The sequence below is a fragment of the Leucoraja erinacea genome, chromosome 34, assembly GCF_028641065.1.
Source record: "Leucoraja erinacea ecotype New England chromosome 34, Leri_hhj_1, whole genome shotgun sequence".
NCBI lineage: Eukaryota > Metazoa > Chordata > Chondrichthyes > Rajiformes > Rajidae > Leucoraja > Leucoraja erinaceus.
The window spans coordinates 1,457,323-1,481,533 of record NC_073410.1 but is presented as its reverse complement, the minus strand read 5'-3'; the positions used below and the strand labels follow the sequence as shown (position 1 = coordinate 1,481,533).

Here is a 24,211-nt window from a genome sequence, read left to right as displayed (position 1 = left end):
CCATGTTCTCCACAGATGCTGCCTGACCCGCTGAGTTACTCCAGCACTCTTGTCTTTTCTTTCCTGAACTCCAAAAACAGTTCAAGGGAAGTCACAAAATCAACAGCCCGGAGTTAACTCTTTATGTGCTGGATTTGAATACAATACAATACAATACAATACAATGTGGTCGGCAGGCAGGGAAAGGGCATTCTTGGCTGGAGTAAGATGTCTTTAATCAGCAGCTTACCTATCTGAAGTGGATCTTTAACTGCCCGCACTCTGAAGAGTTGGTCCCCCCGTTGGAACTCGTCAGCGCTGCCATTAGCCAGGCACGAGTACAACCTGAGGGCAAGATAAGAGCACTTCATTATATTAGAAGTAGAACATCTCACAATGCAAGGTGGTGGACACTGCCCGCTCCAGCACAGGTACTGACCTCCCCACCATCGCAGGCATCTACAGGACACACACTCTGGCACAAGAAGGACATCAGCATCATCAGAAACCCACACCACCCTGGCCACGCTCTCATCTCACTCCTGCCATTGGGAAGAAGGTACAGGAGCCTGAAAACTGTAAGGTCCAGCTTCTTCCCAACAACCGTTGAACACCACAAACACCATCTGAACTCCGATCTACAAATTGCCCTGATTGCACTCTGCACTTGGAGGCATAATATTTGTCTTTGCACTATGTTCTGTTCTGGAGCAGTAACACACAATGTCCATGTCTGCACGCACCCCATATCCCTGCATATCCATAAGTCTCTTGTACTCCACAATGGTACTGCCTCCATCACCTGGCAGTGTGCTGTAGGCACCCATCACTGTGTCAAGGACTTGCCCCGTGCATCATCTGGGCATGGTAAGGAGTGACTGAGGATTCTTGGTTCTTGGTCCTCCAAAATATTCCAAATGGAATTTAAACTGGAGGTGGTGGGGGAACTGGAATGTGCAAGGGAAGAACGAATTGCTGTACACATCTGTCTTTGTAGCTGGGATCAAAAACTGGATCAATAGCACCAGCTGTCAGGGGCCAAAATTCCAACAGGACATTGCAGTCTAAACCACTCGGCTAATCTTGGAGGCTGGCAGTGTGCGACAACTCAATAGATCTGGACATTTGCCCAGGAAACAGCACAGAGCAGGTGGAACACCCCTTCATCTCCCCACTAGTCTCTCCCTCCTACACTCATACAGCTACTTAGCCATTGGATTAGTCATCGATCTGATCTGCTCAGCCTTATGGACGTCACAAGTAATTCATGTCAAGGTTAGAAAACAAGGAACTGCAGATGCTGGTTCGGGACCAGCCCTGAAAACGTCATCTATCCATGTTCTCCACAGATGCTGCCTGACCCGCTGAGTTACTCCAGCACTCTGTGAAACGTCACCTATCCATGTTCTCCACAGATGCTGCCTGACCCGCTGAGTTTCTCCAGCACTCTGTGAAACGTCACCTATCCATGTTCCCCACAGATGCTGCCTGACCCGCTGAGTTATGGTGCAGCAGCATCTATGGAGCTAAGGAAATAAGCAACGTTTCGGGCCGAAACCCTTCTGGAAATAGGCAACGTTTCGGGCCAAAACGTTGCCTATTTCCTTAGCTCCATAGATGCTGCTGCACCCGCTGAGTTACTCCAGCACTCTGTGAAACGTCACCTATCCATGTTCTCCACAGATGCTGCCTAACGTGAAGGCTGCCAGATGGTTTTGTGCAAGAGGCGGCAACTGTCCCCAACAAGATTAAAGCCGATGCTCCTGGAGCTGAAACTGGGCAGCTGGGCTGGCCCAACATGCATCATGTTAAACATGAACATACAACATGTTAAACATACAACACGTTAAACATACTACCTCCAAATAAGCTCTGTATTACATAGACAGCAGCATTGGGATTGCTCTTATGCACTATTATTTTCACTATATACGCTAACATTAGTGTGTGTGTGTGCTCGCGAGTGTACGAGATACTCGTGTATATATATATATATATATATACCTATGAAGCGATGCGTGTTTATATATATATGCTAACACTATTTTATAGATAAATAGATATATATAGAGATATATATATATAGATATAGATATATACAGATATAGATATATAAATATATAAATAAATATATATATATAAATATATATATAAATATATATATGATAGTGTTAGCTTATATAGTAACAAAAATATATATACATGTGTTTGTATGTATATGTGTGCATGTATACACACGCGCGCGCATTTAACTTTATTTTCCTCTCGTTCATTATACATTACAGTGTACTATGTTTACATATTGTGTTGAGCTGCAGCAACCAAGAATGTTATTGTTCTATCTGGGACACATGACAATAAAACACTCTTGACTGTGAAGTGGCAAATGCTGTTTCACGTGCGTGCTGGATATAGTCGAACAAGCAGAGGTTTAATTTAGTTTAGAGATACAGCGTGGAAACAGGCCCTTCAGCCCATCTAATCCGTGCCAACCAGCAATCTCCATTACACTAGCACTAGCCCACACACACTAGGGACAACTTGCCATTTTTACCGCAGCCAATGAACATACAAATCCGTACGTCTTTAGAGTGTGGGAGGAAACTGGAGCACCTGGAGAAAACCCACGCAGGTCACGGGGAGAACGTACAAACTCCGTACAGAGAGCACCCGTAGTCAGGATCAAACCCAGTCTAGATCTGGGCTCTGGCTTGCCATTGACGGGATGAGGTGCGATTGAGGTTTATTACCTGATGTCCTCCTCGTTCTCAGGGAAACTCCAGAAAGCGATGCGTAGCTGCAGCTGCTCAGGAACCGGAGGGTAAACCTTCTCCACCACCTCAAAGGGAATGTGGAGGGCTACCTGCTTGGCAGACAGCTCCACTAGAGGGGTCACCTGGCCATCTACACAGAGACAAAGAGATTGCAGCCAGGATTATTAAACCATCTTCATACAGCATTAGGAACATTATCACACAACAACAGGCCTCATCTTTACCAGAAATGCCATTAAGATGGGAAGGATGGCCCAGACTATTTACAAGGATGTTGTCTGGACTCGAGGACCAGGTTCTTCCCTGCTGTAATCAGACTAGTGAACTGTAATGTCAGGAGGTCCAGGAATAGTCTCTGTCCTCCAACCTACCCCAGAACAGCCCTTGAACTTTTTTTTTAAATCTGCACTTACTCCACAGTTGAGACACTTTCATGCTGTAACACTATATTGTGCTCTCTGCTATTTGTCTCCTGGCCTGGTTAGATTGTGCTTGTGTGTGTGTGATGTGATCTGACTGGATCGCACGCAAGCTACATTTCTCACTGGATCATCAATAAACCAATACTAGGAGCACTAATGCAGCTTGAGCAAACGCCACAGCAATATATATATATATATTTACCTATGGAAATATTAGATGCACAAAAAAAACACAAAGTGCTGGAGTAACTCAGTGGGTTGGACTGGTCTCAGGAGGGAATGGAGAGGCACAACATATTGTGCCGGGACACTTCTTCACACTTTGATACGGGGACATACACACACTCACACTGACTCGCACTCACAAACAGCTCACTGTAATATATAAACCCTTGATCACACGCACACACACTCACTCATACATGCGCACACACATACATGCGCACACACACACACATGCGCACACACACACACATGCGCACACACACACACATGCGCGCACACACACACACATGCGCACACACACACATGCGCACACACACACACATGCGTACACACACACATGCGCACACACACACACATGCGCACACACACACATGCGCACACACACACATGCGCACACACACACACATGCGCACACACACATGCGCACACACACACATGCGCACACACACACATGCGCACACACACACACACACACATACGCACACACACGCACACTCACTCACACACTCAAATAAACAGCTCACTGTAATATATAAACCCTCGATCACACACGCACACACTCACGCACTCACACGCACTCACACTCGCATAAATAAACAGCTCACTGTAATATATAAACCCTCACACCACTCTAACAAATAAACCCTCGATCACATACACCCTCGATCACACACTCACGCACACTCACTCGCACACTCACACTCACACAAATAAACAGCTCACTGTAATATATAAACACACGCACACACACACGCGTACGTCTTGGAACCATGTGAGAGAACCAGTCATACTGAGCAGGTTCCAAAAATAACCTCTGCCATAAAACGCTGGTCACAGTTCCAACGAGTTATTTCTGTGCATGGAGTGGTTTTGTGTTGAATGGAGCAAGCAAGGCTCCGAAGAAATGAATGCTGCTTTAACTCTTTACTTCACCTTGAATGGAGCTAGATAAAAGCTAGCCAGAACTATGGGAGTTCCCCAGTGACCTATGCCATGCCACACGTACACACACAAGGACAAATCTCAGCTTGCTGGGAGCGCGGGATTAAACAAACCCAGGGAGCAGCTCTTGATCCACAGGGAGTTGGCCAATCACTCTGTCCTGGCCCGGCCAACACCAGGATTACAGCGGCAACAGAGGGCAGGGTCGGGATGAAACATTGAATTCACATCCTCAGAAAGCAGATACAATACAACCCGTTGCAATGGAGACACAAGGAACTGAAGACGCTGGAATCTTCAGCAAAACACAGAATGCTGGAGTAACTCAGCGGGTCAGGCAGCATCTGCAGAGGATGTAGACAGTTGACATTTCAGGTCAGCAGGGAATGACCCAACATCCATTCCCCCCCCCCCACCAATACAGAGGGGCAAGAGATCTACGATTTTGTTTGTTTAAGAAAGAACTGCAGATGCTGGAACAATCGAAATAGACAAAAATGCTGCAGAAAACCAGCGGGTGAGGCAGCATCTGTGGAGAGAAGGAATGGGTGACGTTTCGGGTTGAGACGTTCTTCAGACTGTTGAAGGGTCTCGACCTGAAACGTTGTCTACTCCTTCGCTCCATAGATGCTGCCTGTCCCGCTGAGTTTCTCCAGCATTTTTGTCTACCTTCGATTTTGTATTGTTACTTTATTGATCGTTTTTTTTGCATTTGACTTGTGTTTTGCTTTCATAGTTATTTGTGCTCCTCAGCTTGTGTTTTGTCCATTCATTGATCCCAATCCTTGAATCCTTGAGGCCAGCCCCAAATGATGAAAACATGAAACGAGAGTTGGATGGTGAATAATTCCCACCCGTGAGAAGTAAGACAAAGCCCTGGGTGTGTTCACGCAGGTGTGTGCGGGCCAACAGAGGCAGGAGCGTTTAAGAAGGAACTGCAGATGCTGGAAAATCAAAGGTAGACAAAAATGCTGGAGAAACTCAGCGGGTGCAGCAGCATCTATGGAGCGAAGGAAATAGGCAGCGTTTCGGGCCGAAACCCTTCTTCACAGACCGACTCCAAGGAGACAGGAGGCTGGTTTAATCCGAAGACAGGCACAAAGGTTGGGCGGCACGGTGGCCTGGGTTCGATCCTGACTACGGGTGCTGTCTGTACGGAGTTTGCACGTTCTCCCCGTGATCACGTGGGTTTTGTCCAAGGCCTCCGTTCTCCTCCCACACTCTAAAGGCGTACAGGTTTGTAGGTTGGCTCGGTATGAATGTAAAATTGTCCCGTGTGTGGGGTCAATGTGCGGGGATCACTGGTCGGTGCGTATTCGGTGAGATAAACTAAACTAAAATGCTGGAGTAACTCAGTGGGTCAGGCAGCATCTCTGGAGGAAAGGAATAGGTGATGTTTCAGGTCGAGACCCTTCTTCAGACTGAGTGTCAGGGGAAAGGGAGATATAGATGATAATGAAGGAAGATAAGCAACTATAATCACGTAAAGGTGGAGCCCACAATGGTCCATTGTTGGCTGTGGGGTACGTGATAACGAGTTAGGGTGGGGGAGGGATGGTGAGAGAGGGGATTCCAGGGGCTACTTGAAGTTAGAGAAGTCAATGTTCATACCGCTGGGGTGTAAGCTGCCCACGCAAAATATGAGATGCTGCTCCTCCAATTTGCGCTGGGCCTCACTCAGACAATGGAGGAGGCCCAGGACAGAAAGGTCAGTGTGGGAATGGGAGGGGGAGTTAAAGTGTTTAGCAACCGGGGGATCGGGTTGGCCAAGGCTGACTGAGCAAAGGTGTCAATAAAATAGTGTTCCAAATCAGAAACATGTTTGTAAAAGATGGTCACAGGCTCCTTCAAATTCTCTACAGTTGGACCACTTGGCAGTGTTCTGTACAGTAGGATCGTCTGGCAAGGGGTTTTTGTAAAATTTAAACAGATAAAATAAATCTAAATAAACCCGAGCTAAGCAGTGATCCAAACTTCAACTATGCGAGCATTGACAGTGAGTGTATTATGCAAAGAACATTTCAGTTTGAGTTTGTAAGGTAGATTTCTTCCTTCATGAACCTTGGTGAAGAGATAAGCACCACCTTGGATACAGACGATGTTATCTATACAGTCTGTTCGTGCGATCTTAGTTTCAATTTAGTTTAGTTTAGAGATACAACACATATACAGGCCCTTCGGCCCACCAAGTCATGCCGACCAGCGATCCACGCACACTAACACTATCCTACACACATTACGGACAATTTAACCAAGGGTTTAACCTACAAACTTGCTCATCTTTAGAGTGTGGGAGGAAACTGGGGCACCCGGAGAAAACCCACGCGGTCACAGGGAGAACGTACATATTCCGTACAGACATAGAAAATAGGTGCAGGAGTAGGCCATTCGGCCCTTCGATATGATCATGGCTGATCATCCAACTCAGTATCCTGTACCTGCCTTCTCTCCATACCCCCTGATCCCTTTAGCCACAAGGGCCACATCTAACTCCCTCTTAAATATAGCCAATGAACTGTGGCCTCAACTACCTTCTGTGGCAGAGAGTTCCAGAGATTCACCACTCTCTGTGTGAAAAATGTTTTTCTCATCTCGGTCCTAAAAGATTTCCCCCTTATCCTTAAACTGTGACCCCTTGTCCTGGACTTCCCCAACATCGGGAACAATCTTCCTGCATCTAGCCTGTCCAACCCCTTAAGAATTTTGTAAGTTTCTATAAGATCCCCTCTCAATCTTCTAAATTCTAGCGAGTACAAACCGAGTCTATCCGGTCTTTCTTCACATGAAAGTCCTGCCATCCCAGGAATCAGTCTGGTGAACCTTCACTGGAGACAGTGGTCAGGAGTCAGGATTGTAGACCCGTGGTCAGGATCGAACCCGTGTCTCAGGCACCGTGAGGCAGCAACTCTACCGCTGTGCCACCGCTCCTATCCTCTCACCTACATGGTCCAGGCAAAGTCGTGTGTGCCATTGTTTGATGTAAAAACCACTTTGAATTAATCCAGAGCAGATGGCATTATTACAATCGAATAACTATGCCAATCAGTTTTTGATGGCCTCTTTGGATAAACCTGTGGAGATTATAATGAACTAACACTGGTGAAACATCACTACATCAGGAGACATCCACTGCCAGTAGATACAACCATGCTCCCAAACCAAGTTGGTCCATTTATAGTGCGGAAATATGGAACCGCAGATGTAAAAATAATGTTTGAGGAACGTCACCGATCCATGTTCTCCAAGGATGCTGATTTATTCCAGCACTTTGCGACTTTAATCATTTATATGACGCCTTACAGCAAAGATAGTCCCCTGGCAATTTAAAGTAAGATGGGAGACACAAGGAACCCAGTTTAGCAGCAGCACGGTGGCGCAGCGGTAGAGTTGCTGCCTCACAGCGCCAGAGACCCGGGTTCAATCCTGACTACGGGTGCTGTCTGTATGGAGTTTGTACGTTCTCCCCGTGACCTGCGTGGGCTTTCACCGGGTGCTCTGGTTTCCTCCCGGACTCCAAAGACGTGCAGGTTTGTAGGTTAATTGGCTTCGGTAAAATTGCTTTAAAACAGGAGGAAAATTATAGTGCCTACTGAAATAAGCAAATTAATCAAAGCAAATAAAAATACACTAAACATTTTGAACGGGTATCTGGACAGGAAGGGTTCAGAGAGCTATGGGACAAATGCAGGCAAATGGGACTAGCCCAGTCTGCCAACTTAGCCTCCATGGACAAGGTGGACTATATAGCAAAGATCCTACAGTGAGCAAGATGGTCCACTCGACGAAAAAGACGTGGTACGTTCATGGGCAGATTCATGGGTAATTTTCGGCCCCATTTCCGTAACCGGCTTCCGTCTCCGCACCAAAGATCCCGTAGCGGAGCAAAGATACTAGTGCGGAGACGGAAGCCGTTACGGAGACATCCTCGTAAAAATAAAAGTTATTTGATAAAAATCTTCTTCTCATTTTCCGGATTTTAATTTATTAACACAAACTGTTCCCCCGCAACGTTGATTACACTGCGGGTCGGGTCGGGTCGGGTTACGGAAATGGATGAAAAAAAGGCCCACGTTCCGCTCCGTTGCATACTACACGTCAGCCCATTGCGTTTAGCAAGAGTGGTCTATCTTGCTCCGCTATAGGTTCTTTGCTGTGTAGTACTATGACATGAAAACATTTGTGGAATTCAATATAACGAACTGGAAATAAGTGTAAAAGATCACACGACAAAAAATAAATCTGCGGACATCTACAAACTTCATGGATCTTTCCACCAGCCAATCTAACTGGACAACGGTTCAAGGTATATTCCCCGTATCAGGAAATAAGGAATAGGAGGAGCAAGCATTAGTGTTCGAGGACCCCCCTTATCCTGGTGTGCGACATATTTTGTAGTCTCACACCATTTAAATAATACATTTGCTTTCTCGTAGTTCAAGTTCAAGTTCAAGTGAGTTTATTGTCACGTGTCCCTGTATAGGACAATGAAATTCTTGCTTTGCTTTCCTGCCAAAGTGGATAATCCCACCTTCTCACCTTGCACTGCACTACTGCTCATCCACTCACTCAACGGATCTACACTACCTTCTCACAACCTGTCCACATTTGTATCAGAGGGGGCTCTTATTGTTGCGGGTGATTTCAACCACTCCAACCTTAAAACTGTACTCCCCATGTTCCATCAGCATGTTTCCTGCCCAACCAGAGGAGACAATATTCTGGACTTAGTATACACTAATATTACTGAAGCCTACAGAGCCCTCTCCCTACATGTCAAACAGATTGAGTTTTGAAACAAACATAGAAACATAGAAATTAGGTGCAGGAGTAGGCCATTCGGCCCTTCGATATGATCATGGCTGATCATCCAACTCAGTATCCCGTACCTGCCTTCTCTCCATACCCCCTGATCCCCTTAGCCGCAAGGGCCACATCTAACTCCCTCTTATATATAGCCAATGAATTGGTCTCAACTACCCTCTGTGGCAGAGAGTTCCAGAGATTCACCACTCTCTGTGTGAAAACCCCTGACATTTCTCATCATCTTAAACAATATATTCTATTGAAGAGACCGATTCTTAAAATAGGTCGCTCATCACAATTAATAATTCAGTTAGATTCCCGCAATCGAATTCAACACATACCAGCTGAACACGCAGAATTTACACACAAAATGCTGGAGTAACTCAGCGGGACAGGCAATATCTCTGGAGAGAAGGAATGGGTGATGTTTTGGGTCGAGACCCTTCTTCAGTCCCGCTGAGTTAATTCAGCTTTTTGTGTCTATCTTCAGTTTAAAACCTGTATCTGCAGTTCCTTTCTAGGCAATATTTAAACTTAAGGCAGGGTTACATAGGAACAAAGAAAATAGGTGCAGGAGGAGGCCATTCGGCCCTTCGAGGGTTGGAATTTTTTTTTTTAAATAAAGGACCTGGTTACATGATATTAAAAAAGGCGACTTTGTACTCTATTCACTCTTGTTCATGGAATTGGTTGGTGGACCATCAGTAATTGCAAGACACTAAATCACATTCCACATTTCACATGCCTTTGGGCGGGAGAAACTCAGCGGATCTGACAGCATCTCTGGAGAAAAGGACAAGGTGACGTTTCAGGTCTCGTCACCCATTCCTTCTCTCCAGAGATGCTGACACACCCGTTGCGTTACTCCAGTATTTTGTGTCGATCTTCACGGATTTTGTTCTGTAGAATCGGAGGTTCCACCAACTGTACACTGCAAGGGCCAGGAAGCGAGCGGGCAAGATCATCTCTGACCCCTCTCACCCTGGCCACAAACTCTTTGAATCACTTCCCTCTGTCAAAGCAGCCACAGCCAGACATAAAACCAGCTTTTTTCCCCACTCTACTCAACAATCAAAAATCTGTAGCCCCCTTTTGCTCTGGAAATGTATTTAATTCACATGTTTAATCAATAATGTTTTATTATTAATATTTAATGTTTTATGTGTCATTCTTAATTGTCACTGTAAGTCATGTTGTCACTTGCGGGTGGAGCACCAAGGCAAATTCCTTGTATGTGAATACTTGGCCAATAAACTTATTCATTCATTCATCCATCCAGATACTTTGTGCTGGGGTTGAATTTGTGTATCTCCATTGCTCTTTACAATTCTATATCAGCTGTCAAAACTCAGCTTGACCAAGGGCAACATGCCCACATCCCCAGCCACAGGGAGGGCTGGACATCTGTAGTTTATGTGGCGAACTTAGCTGCCTTAATACACTCTAACCCATTGTGGGTTTGGAGTAACTCAGTGGGACAGGCGGCATCTCTGGAGAGTCTCGACCCGAAACGTCACCCATTCCTTCGCTCCATAGATGTTGCTTCACCCGCTGAGTTGCCCCAGCATTTTTATCAACCTTTAAAAAGGCCAATGTGTGGACACTGAAGATACATAAAATGCTGGAGTAACTCAGCAGGACAGGCAGCATCTCTGGAGAGAATGATGAATGAGTGACGTTTCAGGAGCAGATGAGCCTCAAACCTAAACAGCATCCATTCCTACTCTCCAGAGATGCATCAAACGTTCAATATTGTGTGCGGCCAACTTAATATCATCAATGTCACGCACACACACACGCGCACACGCACACGCACACACACACACACACGCACACACACACACACACGCGCGCACACACGCACACACACGCGCACACACACGCACACACACACACACACGCACACACACACACACACACGCACACGCGCACACACACACACGCGCGCACACACACACGCGCGCGCACACACACACACGCGCACACACACGCGCGCACACACACACGCGCGCACACACACACGCGCGCACACACACACACGCGCACACACACACACACACACGCCGCGCACAAACACACGCGCGCGCGCACACACACACACACACGCACAATCACGCGCGCACACACACACACGCTCGCACACGCGCGCACACACACGCGCGCACACGCACACGCACGCACGCACAAACACGCACACACGCACACACCAAAGACCACAACATCATAATATTCACACTGGACACATCATACGGAAAGAAACAGCTAATCACGACATGAACCTTAAAAAGATGCAAATGGTACAGGAAGTATGCAGTTTAAAAAAAGATATACTTCCAAGAACACATTGTTAGTCATAGCAACACAAAACTACCGTAACTAGTTGCCCAAGTGAACAAAACTATATATGTGTAGGAAGGAACTGCAGATGCTGGTTTAAACCAAAGATTAACACAAAATGCTGGAGTAACTCAGCGGGATAGGCAGCATCTCTGGAGAGAAGGAACGGGTGACGTTTGGGGTCGAGACCTTTCTTCAGACAAAAATATACTTCTGACAACACATTGCAAGTCATTCTGAAAACAGCTGCCTTAAGAGTTGTCCAAGTAGATTCTCCCTTCGATTCTGTGCGTTTACGATCGGTCTCAGTCCCCACATAGTGGCGTAAAACAGTCAGGGATTTCTCAATGAAGGCCAGAAGCCTGACCTCCCCTTTCCATCTCCTCTCCACCACCATCTTAACTGACAATAGACAATAGGTGCAGGAGTAGGCCATTCAGCCCTTCGAGCCAGCACTGCCATTCAATGTGATCCCGGCTTGTTGTCAGTATGGGATGGTTGCCCAAATGACTACAAAGCAATTTTATATTCAGTTAAAGGAATAGCAAGTGTAGGCCCTTGAGTTTGTACTGAGAAACCTCTCATGATGCTCCACAGATACGGTAACAAGATTTGACCACAGGCGATATTAGGATGTGACCAAATGCTCAAAGAGGTAGCTGTTAAAAAAAGGACGGTCTTTAGAGGAAATGAGAATGGCTGTTTTAAGGAGGAAATGCCTGAGCTTTGGGCCCAAGAGGCAGAAGGCAGAGCTGCTAACAACAAGTAATTAAATACATTGATGCTATTATTTGGAGTATTGCATGCAGTTCTGGTCACCCCATTACGGGAAAGATGTGGAGGCGTGGGAGAGGTGCAGGGGAGGTTTACTCTAATGCTTCCTGAATTAGAGGGTTTCAGCTACAGGGAGAGGTTGCACAGACTTGGATTATTTTCTCTAGAATGTCAGTGGTTGAGGGGAGACTTGAGAGAAGTATATAGTATCATGATCAGAACCTTTGTGCCAAGTTGGGAATATCAAACTCTGGAGAGCATGGCTGCAAGGTAATACCCCTGTCCCACAGTACGAGTTCATTCCAAGAGCTCTCCCGAGTTTAAAAAAAATCAAACTCGTGGTAAGCACGGAGAATGAACGTAGCGGGTACGTTGGAGCTCGGGGACGTCTCTTAGAAACATAGACAATAGGTGCAGGAGTCGGCGGCCATTCGAGCCTGCACCGCCATTCAATATGATCATGGCTGATCATCCAACTCAGTATCCTGTACCTGCCTTCTCTCCATACCCCCTGATCCCTTTAGCCACAAGGGCCACATCTAACTCCCTCTTAAATATAGCCAATGAACTGGCCTCAACTACCCTCTGTGGCAGAGAATTCCAGAGATTCACCGGCTCGTAACGCTAACGGCAGGTACTCGGGAAGACTCACTAACGGCAGGTAAGCACGGGAAGACTCGTGAAGATTTTTGCAACACGTTGAAAAATGTCCACGAGAGCCCCGAGTACCGACGAGTGGCCATTACCGTAAATCTCCGAGTTCGAATCAGGGCAAACTCGGGAGAGCTCTTGGAATGAACTCGTACAGTGGGACAGGGCTATTAGAGGGGGAATGTTTAATGAAGATGTGGAGGGCAAGTTTTGTTGAATTATTATTATACACAGGTTAGGTGTGGTGCTGGAACACAGGAGTCAGGGATGGTGGTGGTGGAGGCAGATATGAGAGCAGCGTTTAAGAGGGTTTTTATATAGAGGGATGTGGACCATGTACAGACAGATGAGATCAGTTTAACTTGGCATCGTGTGCCTGAGGGTCCCCTCATCTGCTGAACTGTTGTACGTGGTCAGAATTGGAGGTGGACAAAGATCCCATGGGGTTGAAGGTCCGTGATGTTTGCGTGTGTGGAGACGGGTCAAACTGAAAACAAGGGAAATTGTTAACAATGGAGGGATTCCTGAACAGAGAGACATAGAAACATAGAAAACAGGTGCAGGAAGAGGCCATTCTGCCCTTCGAGCCAGCACCGCCATTCATTGTGATCATGGCTGATCATCCCCTATCAATAACCCGTGCCTGCCTTCTCCCCATATCCCTTGACTCCACTAGCCCCTAGAGCTCTATCTAACTCTCTCTTAAATCCATCCAGTGATTTGCCATCCACCGCCCTCTGTGGCAGGGAATTCCTCAAATTCACAACTCTCTGGGTAAATAAAAAATTCTTACCTCAGTCTTAAATGACCTCCCCTTTATTCTAAGACTGTGGACCCTGGTTCTGGACTCACCCAACATTGGGAACATTTTTCCTGCATCTAGCCTGTCCAGTCCTTTTATAATTTTATATGTTTCTATAAGATCCCCCTCATCCTTCTAAACTCCAGTGAATACAAGCCTAGTCTTTTCAATATTTAGCCTAGTTGACGATGTCAATGTACACTCAGAGCGAGGTGCAACTTAAATTGGAGGAACAACACCTCATATTCGCTTGGGCACTTACAACACAGCGGAATGAATATTACATTTCTCTAACTTCAAGTAACCCTTGTTTCCCCCCTCTCTACATCCCTCCCCCACCCTAGTTCTCCAACTAGTTTCACTGTCCCGATTAACTTTTGAACCATTGTACAATTTTCTTAGCACCGTCTGCTTTGATCTGTCTTCACACCTTACCCTTCCATATCTCTAGACTTCCTCTCTCCTGACTCTCAGTCTAAGGGGTCTCGATTGAATCGTCACCCATTCTTTCTCTCCAGAGATGCTGCCTGTCCCGCTGAGTTACTCCAGCATTTTGTGTCTATCTTTGTGGAGCAAACCAGCATCTGCAGTTCCCCCCTACATTGGCACAGTGGCACAGCTTGTGTGAGACTGAATAATTCCTTTCCATGGGCCATACAAGATCCTTTGGAAGAGACAGCAAGCTCACAGTAACAAAACTATGAATTTATATAGCAACATATTCAGGAATAAAAACACACATGCAAAGGCAAATCTTACCACAAACAAAATGCATATAGTAACTAACCAAATGTAAGCATATAGATTTAGTTAATAAGGTCATAAGGAACAGGAGTAGATTTAGGCCATTCAGCCCATCAAGTCTACACCGCCATTCAATCATGGCTGATCTATCTCTCCCTCCTAACCCCATTCTCCTACCCTCCCCATAACCTCCGACACCTGCACTAATCAAGAATCTATCCATCTCTGCCTTAAAAATATCCACCGACTTGGCCTCCTCTGCCACAGATTCACCATCCTCTTACTAATGAAATTCCTCCTCTTCTCCTTCCTTAAAAAACGTCCTTTAATTCTGAGGCTGTGACCTCTAGTCCTAGACTCTCCCACTAGTGGAAACATCCTCTCCACATCCACTCTATCCAAGACTTTCACTGTTTGGTGAGTTTCAATGAGGTCACCCCTCATCCTTCTAAACTCCAACGAGTACAGGCCCAGTGCCGACACACGCTCATCATAGGTTAACCAACTCATTCCTGGGATCGTTCTTGTTGTACCTTGTGGGCGGAGCACCAAGGCAAATTCCTTGTATGTGAATACTTGGCCAATAAACTTATTCATTCATTATTCTCATACAACCGAAAGCGTACACAGCCTGGAAATAAATGTGCAGGGTGGAATTGTGGATGGTAGCAAGCACCAGTCACTCACACAATGTCCCAACTATGATGAGAGAAAACACTACAATTGAATAATAAATCTACAGAATTCTCAGGAACACATGGACCCCATAAATAATGCACATCGCATCGAGGGCCCACCTCCACACCTGCCAAATTATTCCTGTTTTGTGAAAGGATTGGACAATTGAAGTTTAAGACAACAGCTATAGACTATTGCATTCCCCCCTTAAAGATAAGCTTTATATGTTTGGAACCACTCTACTGTCAAGACCAGGAATTTAATTAAAATTAAAATATTCTTAGAAAGATAGAAACATAGAAAATAGGTGCAGGAGGAGGCCATTTGGCCCTTCGAGCTAGCACCGTCATTCATTGTGATCATGGCTGATCGTCCTCAATCAATAACCCGTGCCTGCCTTCTCCCCATATCCCTTGATTCCACTAGCCCCTAGAGCTCTAACTCTTCAGAGTAAAGTTTGTATTGGGTACACTTTGGAGATAAAAATGGCATGTCCTTGCATCAAAACCAAGACGCGCTCACATTTATGAACTATTCATGCCAAGTCCATTTGCAAAATTACAAAACTGTCCACGATAATTATACTTAATACTTATATTATACATTAATTATTTTATAAATTATAATGTTTTATTTTTAATTGTCTGCTGCATATTGAGTTTTTACCATGTGCAAGCATGTCAAATTCCTTGTATGTATATAGTACATACTTGGCACATACATTTATTCTGACTTCTGACACATATGACAATAAACTCACTTGACTTGACTTGAGTGACACTTCACAGAAGGGGAGAAGAGAGACCAGCCTCACCTTTGATTTTAACAGTGGGTGAGTTGGGACCAGCAGACTGCTTCCTCCAACCCCGCCAGTTCTGGCACAGGCTCTCGGCTTCAGAGATAAAGGAGCAGAGAGAATCCTCTTCAAAGCGGTCACTGTCTTCGAAGGAGAAGCGCTCACCATCCTCCCACTCTGCAAACATTAGTTCCATTACATTGACAGTACCAAGAGGAAGCAAAACAAAGGAGGCAGCCAGAGGTGTGGAGGAATCCGATCCGTGGACAAACACAGCCAGTCGCTAACAAAAGACCCAGGCTCAATCCCTGCACAACTTCTTCAGGCAAACGTCAACGCAAGACTCAGCCCCCAAGTGTCATTTTTAAGTGAGGAAAAAATAAAAACTCATTCATCAGGAGCCATCTTCAATCCCTCTCCAGAAGAAGAAATAAGCCAGTCAATAAATCCCAGTGGCCTGCTGGAAAAATTAAAGATCCGAGAATGAGGAAGGAGAAAGCTTCTTTTGTTGTTCTAGCCGGTGAGTGTTGTCCCTTTTGTTCTCTCCCTCTCTCTCTCGGAAGCACTTGGGGGAAGGAAAGAAAAGATGGTCACCTTAAATTAATAACACCACACACTCACACTCTCTCACACACATACACACACACAGACAGACACACACTCTCACACAGACACACACACTCACAAACAGACACACACACTCTCACACAGACACACACACTCACAAACACACACACACACAGACACACTCACACAGAGACACACACAGACACACACACAGACAGACACAGACACAGACACACACTCTCACACACAGACACAGACACACACACACACACTCACACACACACACACACACACACACACAGACACACACACACACACACACACACACACACAAACACACACACACACTCACACACACACACAGACACACACATACACACACACACACACACACACACACACACACACACACACACAGACACACACACACACACAGAGACACACACACACACACAATCAGAATGGGTAAACAACGCTCTCCCCTCCTGCCAGGGCCACAGACCTGTGTAGGTCAGGGCATGTTTGTTGTTGAGCAAGGAGGTGAGGGGGCTGTCTGGTGTTGCACCCGTTGCCAATGTTTGCTACATTCTCACAGCCACCCATCAGTAGCACTAGGAAGCTGAACATACAGGGAGAAGGGGAGGGGGGGGTACAGAGAGATGGGGGGGGGGGGGGGGGGGGGGGGGGGTACAGAGAGATGGGGGGGGGGGGGGGGGAGAGGGAGGGGGGGGGAGGGGAGAGGGGGAATCCCCACCCGCTACACAACCACGAATGGCAACATAAAATGTATCAATCGGCGAGGTGGTGAAGTAAATGGGGAACTTGGCCCCTGGGGCAGGAGAGGAGGCAGGGGAATGGCTGCAGGCAGGAAGGCAGGAAGTTGGAGCACACACAAACACACACACACGCATTTGAAGCACAAAAATATAATGACAGAGCAGCGAGAAAGTGCGGGTGTGGACACATCATGGATACTTCACCTGCGACACGCACCAGCTGTTGGCCATTTCCGTTTCTATCACATGATTTCTTCTTTTTGTGTGTGGAGCTGGGTTTGGATTTGCACCACTTTGTCTTCGCTCCCTCCCTCCCTCCTTCCCTCCCTCCCTCCTTCCCTCTCTCCCTCCTTCTCTCCCTCCCTCCTTCCCTCCTCTCTCCCTCCTTCTCTCCCTCCCTCCTTCCTTCCCTCCCTCCCTCCTTCCCTCCCTCCCTCCCTCCCTCCCTCTCTCCTCTTCCTCTTCCCTCTCTCCCTCCTTCTCTCTCTCTCCTCTCTCTCCCTCCCTCCTCTTCCTCTCTTCTCTCCCTCCTTCTCTCCCTCCTCTCTCCCTCTCTCTCCCTCCTTCTCTCTCCCTCCCTCCCTCCCTCCCTCCCTCCTTCTCTCCCCCTCTCTCCCCTCCTCTCTCTCCCTCCTTCTCCCTCCCTCCTCCTCTCTCTCCCCCTCTCTCTCTCTCCCTCTCTCTCTTCTCCCTCTCTATCTCTCCCTCTCTATCTCCTTCTCTCTCTCCCTCCCTCCCCTCTCCTCCTCCCTCCCTCCCTCTCCCACTCAGGGTGTAGTCAGGTCCCGGGACTTGTAGCCGCAGCGCAGGGTTGAGGTTCGCCCCTCTGTCTCTCTCTCTGTCTCTGTGTGTCTCCCACCCCCTCTCTGTCTCTCTATCTATCTCCAGGCTGTCTATCTCCCTCTATGTCTCCCTGGGTGAGATCGACCTCCAACCCGGGTGCTTCCCATACGTAAAAGGAAATGAGAGCGCCGACGTGCTGCACGCTAGTTATTTTGCAGAGATCGCCTGTGGGAGGGAGGGAGACACACACACACTTTCCTGTCCTCTCCTCTCACACCGCCTGCCTGCAACAGAGACTCTTCCTGCATTCCCTTTCCCCATTCACAAAGGCAGACGTGCTTGGTGCTAAATGTTGCAACGTCCCCGTCACCTGCATATATAGAAACATAGAAATTAGGTGCAGGTGTAGACCATTCGGCCCTTCGAGCCTGCACCGCCATTCAATATGATCATGGCTGATCATCCAACTCAGTATCCCGTACCTGCCTTCTCTCCATACCCCCTGATCCCCTTAGCCACAAGGGCCACATCTAACTCCCTCTTAAATATAGCCAATGAACTGGCCTCAAATAGGGCTGAAACCCAAAGGAAATAGGCAACGTTTCGGGTCGAAACCCGAAGGGTTTCGGGACGAAACGTTGCCTATTTCCTACGCTCCATAGATGCTGCTGCACCCGCTGAGTTTTTGGCTGATCATCCAACTCAGTATCCCGTACCTGCCTTCTCTCCATACCCTCTGATCCCCTTAGCCACAAGGGCCACATCTAACTCCCTCTTAAATATAGCCAATGAACTGTGGCCTCGACTACCCTCTGTGGCAGAGAGTTCCACAGATTCACCACTCTCTGTGTGAAAAAAGTTCTCCTCATCTCGGTTCTAAAGGATTTCCCCCTTATCCTTAAGCTGTGACCCCTTGTCCTGGACTTCCCCAACATCGGGAACAATCTTCCTGCATCTAGCCTGTCCAACCCCTTAATATCTTGTTTGGCGTTCTCTTCCCATTGAGCCACAGAGCTGTACAGCAGGGGAACGGGCCCTTCGGCCCACCTTGTCCATGCCGGCCCATTTGGCAAACTGGGCTGGTCCCAGTAGCCTGCATTCCTCTGAACCCTTCGTGTCTCTCTGTCTTTCAGGGTCAGACAGAACAGAAACAGGCCCTTTGGCCCAACCTGCCCATGTTACCCCATCTACATTAGTCCCACGGGTGTTGGCATGTTACTGAGATTATATGGGGCTCTGTTGAGAATATTGTACACACGTCTGTCTCCCAGTTGACAAACGTAAGCACCTAATTATGGAGAAATACAGGATGGAAATAGGACCTTCGGCCCACTGGGTCTCTGCTGACCAAGGCCCTCCACCCAAAACGTCACCCATCCCTTCTCTCCAGAGATGCCGCCTGTCCCACTGAGTTACTCCAGCATTTTGTGTTTATCTTCAGTTTAAAGCAGCATCTGCAGTTCCTGCCTATACTGACCATTATTTATACTAATCTTACATTCATCTAAGTTTTATTTGTCCCACATTCTCATGAGCTGCCACTCACTTGCACACAATAGACAATAGACAGGAGCAGGCCATTCGGCCCTTCGAGCCAGCACCACCATTCAATGTGATCATCCCCAATCAGTACCCCGTTCCCGCCTTCTCCCCATATCCCTTGACTCCGCTATCTTTAAGAGCCCCATCTAGCTCTCTCTTGAAAGCATCCAGAGAACCGGCCTCCACCGCCTTCCGGGGCAGAGAATTCCACAGACTCACCACTCTCTGTGAGGAAAAAGTGTTTCCTCGTCTCTGTTCTAAATGGCTTACTCCTTATTCTTAAACTGTGTGGCCCCTGGTTCTGGACTCCCCCAACATCGGGAACATGTTTCCTGACGATAATTAGGGGGAGGAATAGATTGGATAGATGTGATGCATAGCACCTCACTTACATTCTAAGAGCACAGGACCACACACCCCCCTGGCCATTCTCACGTCTCGCTGCCACCATTTGCAAGAAGGGCAGTCACGGTGGTGCTGGTGTAGAGGATCGTGGTCAGCGCAGACTCGCTGGGCCAAAGGGCCTGTTTCTGCACTGTATCTCTAAACTAAACTGAGTGTTGTTGGAACACTAGCTATTTATTTAATTGAAGTCGCCATAATTTTAACCATTGTATTTGACTTTCAAGCTCGCCAACATCAGGCGGCACTGTGGCATAAGTCTTGGCGATTCTACCAACCAATCTCAAGTCAAGTCGAGTTTATTGTCACAGACACAGGTACAATGAGATGCAGGTACAATGAAAATATCCCTTAAGGCATCACTACAGGCACATAGACAACACACAAAACATATATTATACACAAGGCACGTAAACTATACAAAGCAGTGGAAAGAAATGAAGTCTTCAACAAAATTATATGGCATAGAAAGTAGACAGAAGACAATGAAGACGCTGGAATCCTGAACAACACAACTTCAATATTCCGTGTTTGTGCAAAGACAGAGGTTCAGGAACAGCCTCTTCCCAAAAACCATTGAACACTGCAACAATCAAATTTATAGGTTGCAGTTGAAGTTCACTTTTGTTTTTCATTAATATTGTGTTTCTAATTTATTGAACTTTTTAATGACTTCTTGCTATGTATCAAGTACTGTGTTTACAGACTTGTTATGCTTCTGCAAGTAGCAATTTAAATTGTTCCATATCAGTATATGTAATCATTAAATACTCTTGAATCTTGAAAACCTCTCTCTTTCCACGATTGGCAAGCATTGATCAGACACAGTGGCCAGTAGTTTCCCTTGTATGGTGATGAGTTTTTATGTGACTGAGCTAACCATGCAACAGAATGATGCTGACCAGTGTAATGCCCGGCCACATTTATAGAGCCCCAGAGTGATACAGCAATGAAACAGGCCCTTCAGCCCAACTTGCCCACACCAGCTAACATGCCCCATCTACACTAGTCCCATCTGTCTGAAATTTGGCCCATATCCTTCTGCACCTGTCTGTGGAATTATCTGCCTCAGAGGGCGGTGGTGGCCGGTTTTCTGGATGCTTTCAAGAGAGAACTAGATAGGGCTCTTAAAAATAGCGGAGTCAGGGGATATGGGGAGAAGGCAGGAACGGGGTACTGATTGGGGATGATCAGCCATGATCACATTGAATGGCGGTGCTGGCTCGAAGGGTCGAATGGCCTACACTTGCACCTATTGTCTATTGTCTATGTATATTAGGGTTGTTAACTTTGTCACTCCCAAATAAGGGACATATTCCCAACTGCAATTCGTTGACCGACTCGGCGGACGCAGGGTGAATGATGAGTTGGCCCCGGGTGCTGGACAGTACACAAAGCCCAGCCGGCCGGCGGGCCATGTGGAGTACAAGGCCCATCCAACTCATAGCCATGAGAAGGAGGGGTGGTGGTGTCGGAGGGCCAAAGGTGGGACAGCTGCCGACCGACAGCATCACAGGCGAGGAGCTGCTGCTGCACTCCATGGGCTGCACTACGTCCAGAATGGTAACACCCTCGACCCGAGTAGTAGCGGTCAAATACAGGACAAGGGCGGTCCCGTATGGGACAAACCAATTTAGCCCAATATACGGGATGTCCCGGCTAATACAGGACAGTTGGCAACCCTAGTTGTGATAGACCCTGTCTCAACAACCTCCTCCAGCAGCTCGTTCCATACACCCACCACCCTTTGTGGGAAAAAGTTACCCTTCAGGTTCCTATTAAATCTCTCCTCCCTCACCTTAAACCCTTGAACTCTGGTGCTGCACCCCCTGCTCTGGGCTGGAGACTCTGCGCATAAATAAACATGTGGTTCTTCAAATGTAGTCCAATGCATGGGGTGCAACTGTGCCTGCTGCAATGGTGCTCCACCTACTGATGTACCCACAGAACTGCAACATATACAACAGATTACAATCAGCAACTTACATGCGGGTTGGATGCAATGCATTCTATTGAGCAAGTTTATACATTATATTCATTCATCCGTATATTGGGAAGCAGCAACATTTCATAAGCTCTTTACAACATCTTCTTTGGTTAATGCAATTAACAAATGCACTTTGTATAACTGGACCTTGGCCCCTTTATAGAGTTGGGGTCAGGCTGGGGCTGTGGGTGTGGGTGATGTGTGGTCTCTGGAGTCATACATCAAAGCAAGATGTGGACACAAGGATCTGGGGCATCACGGTGGTGCAGCAGTAGAGTTGCAGCCTTACCGTGCTTATAGCGCTAGAGACCCGGGTTCGATCCCGATTACGGGTGCTGTCTGTACGGAGTTTGCACGTTCTCCCTGTGACCATGTGGGTTTTCTCCGAGATCTTCCGTTTCCTCCCACACTCCAAAGACGTACAGGTTTTTATGATAATTGGCTTGGTGTATGTGTAAATTGTCCCCAGTCTATGTAAGATAGTGTTAATGTGTGGGGATCGCTGGTCGGTACAGACCTGGTGGGCCGAATGGCCTGTTTCCACGCTGTATATCTATAAACTAAACTAAAGGTACTGGAATCTTGGGTAGACACAGAGTGCTGGAGTAACTCAGCGGGTCAGGCAGCATCTATGGAGAACATGGATAGGTGATGTTTCACAGAGTGCTGGAGTAACTCAGCGGGTCAGGCAGCATCTGTGGAGACAAAGGGAGAGGCAACGTTGTGGATCGAGACTCTCAACCTGACTGGTATCCACGGATCGTGAATCATCTACACAATGATGAGAGGAATGAGTTCTCTGCTCTGCTGCTGATACTGAGACTGTAGTGTACCCAAGGAATGCTTCAGAATTATTTGTGCGCTTCTGAGAAATCTCCCTACGCTTCACACTTTCAAGGAGAAACCCTCAATTGACAACTGGTAAACGATTCCCACCCTGGTCCCAAATCTGAAACGTTGATGTTTGCTCCAACATCCCCTTTGTAGTTTTATTTATGCAAGGTTGAGTGTTGAGACCCTGGCTTTAGTGTGTGTGTGTGTGAGTGTGTGTGTGGGGTGTGTGTGTGTGTGTGTGTGTGTGTGAGAGTGTGTGTGTGTGTGTGTGAGAGTGTGTGTGTGTGTGTGTGTGTGTGTGTGAGTGTGTGTGTGTGTGTGTGTGTGTGTGTGCGTGTGCGTGTGTGTGTGTGTATGTGTGTGTGTGAGTGTGTGTGTGTGTGCGTGTGTGTGTGCCATTCTGGCCTTCCTCAATGGTGTAACCATGTTGGGGAAACTGTCTCACGTACAGGCAAAGATAGCAGATATCCTCCCCTGGCCACAGACAGCAGATATCCTCCCCTGGCCACAGACAGCAGATATCCTCCCCTGGCCACAGACAGCAGATATCCTCCCCTGGGCAACCAGGTGAGGTTTCAACAACACTCCGGTGGTATAATGGTCACCAATACTAACACAAGCATCGCGCTCCAGAATTAACAGAAGTAAATAAAAGACACAAAGTGCTGGAGTAACTCAGCGGGTCAGACAACATCTGGGGAACATGGATAGGTGATGTTTTGGGTCGGGCCCCATCTTCAGCCAAGTCCCCAGCAACGTCCCGGCCTTTAAACTCGTCTCTCCAGCTTGTGAGCAAGTCTGCAGATGTAACACCAGCACCTGACCACCACAGTGCATGAATAGTAATGAGAGCCCAGCTTTGTGCACATGAGCAAGAAGTAGTCCAGTCTCCTGGCTTTGATTGTCCAGCCCTACCTCATGGCTTTAGAGCCAAGGGCCTGAGTTCTCACGTTGGTATCGGTCACTTTCTTAATCCAGTTGACAAACTTGGAGACTTTGGTGTAAACTCCGGGCGAGTCCTTCCGTCCACATCCGTAGCCCCAGGAGGTCACGCCCATGATGACCCAGTGCCCGCCCGTACGCTGGCACACCAGCGGGCCACCACTGTCTCCTTGGCAACTATCCACCCGCTTGTCTTCCGACAGGTTGCCCGCACATATCATCCGGGCCGTGAACTTGCTCCTGTAGCGGCGTTCACATGCGCCCCTTGGCAGCAAGGGCACCGAGCCTTGCAACAACGTTCTGGAGTAGGAGCGGCCTGGAGGGTAGAAAATCAACATGTTACTGTAGAGGGCGGTGAATCTTTTAAACTCATTGCCACACAAGGCTGTGGAGGCCAAGTCAATGGATATATTTAAGGCAGCGATAGATAGATTCTGGATTAGTGTGGGTG

At 47.3% G+C, this 24,211-nt stretch overlaps 2 protein-coding genes across 4 annotated transcripts in view; both read right to left on the bottom strand.

The window, feature by feature from the left end:
- The window catches only part of zswim8 (zinc finger, SWIM-type containing 8), a 65,202-nt gene extending 47,573 nt beyond the window's left edge, over nt 1-17,629 (bottom strand). For 2 of the 3 annotated variants that reach the window (XM_055661622.1, XM_055661624.1), the window contains exons 1-4: nt 17,475-17,629; nt 15,946-16,492; nt 2,730-2,883; nt 230-324 (exon numbers count right to left, since the gene is read on the bottom strand). In XM_055661622.1, the coding sequence (XP_055517597.1) occupies nt 230-324; nt 2,730-2,883; nt 15,946-16,123 (427 nt within the window). In that variant the 5' untranslated portion in view covers nt 16,124-16,492; nt 17,475-17,629. The remainder of the gene's footprint in view (nt 1-229; nt 325-2,729; nt 2,884-15,945; nt 16,493-17,474) is intronic. The other variant, XM_055661623.1, reaches the window with a different exon arrangement.
- Nucleotides 17,630-23,081: 5,452 nt separating this feature from the next.
- The window catches only part of si:ch211-51a6.2 (neurotrypsin), a 30,563-nt gene continuing 29,433 nt past the window's right edge, over nt 23,082-24,211 (bottom strand). Inside the window, exon 15 of the mRNA XM_055661633.1 lies at nt 23,082-24,076. Coding sequence (XP_055517608.1) covers nt 23,730-24,076 — 347 coding nt within the window. The 3' untranslated portion in view covers nt 23,082-23,729. The remainder of the gene's footprint in view (nt 24,077-24,211) is intronic.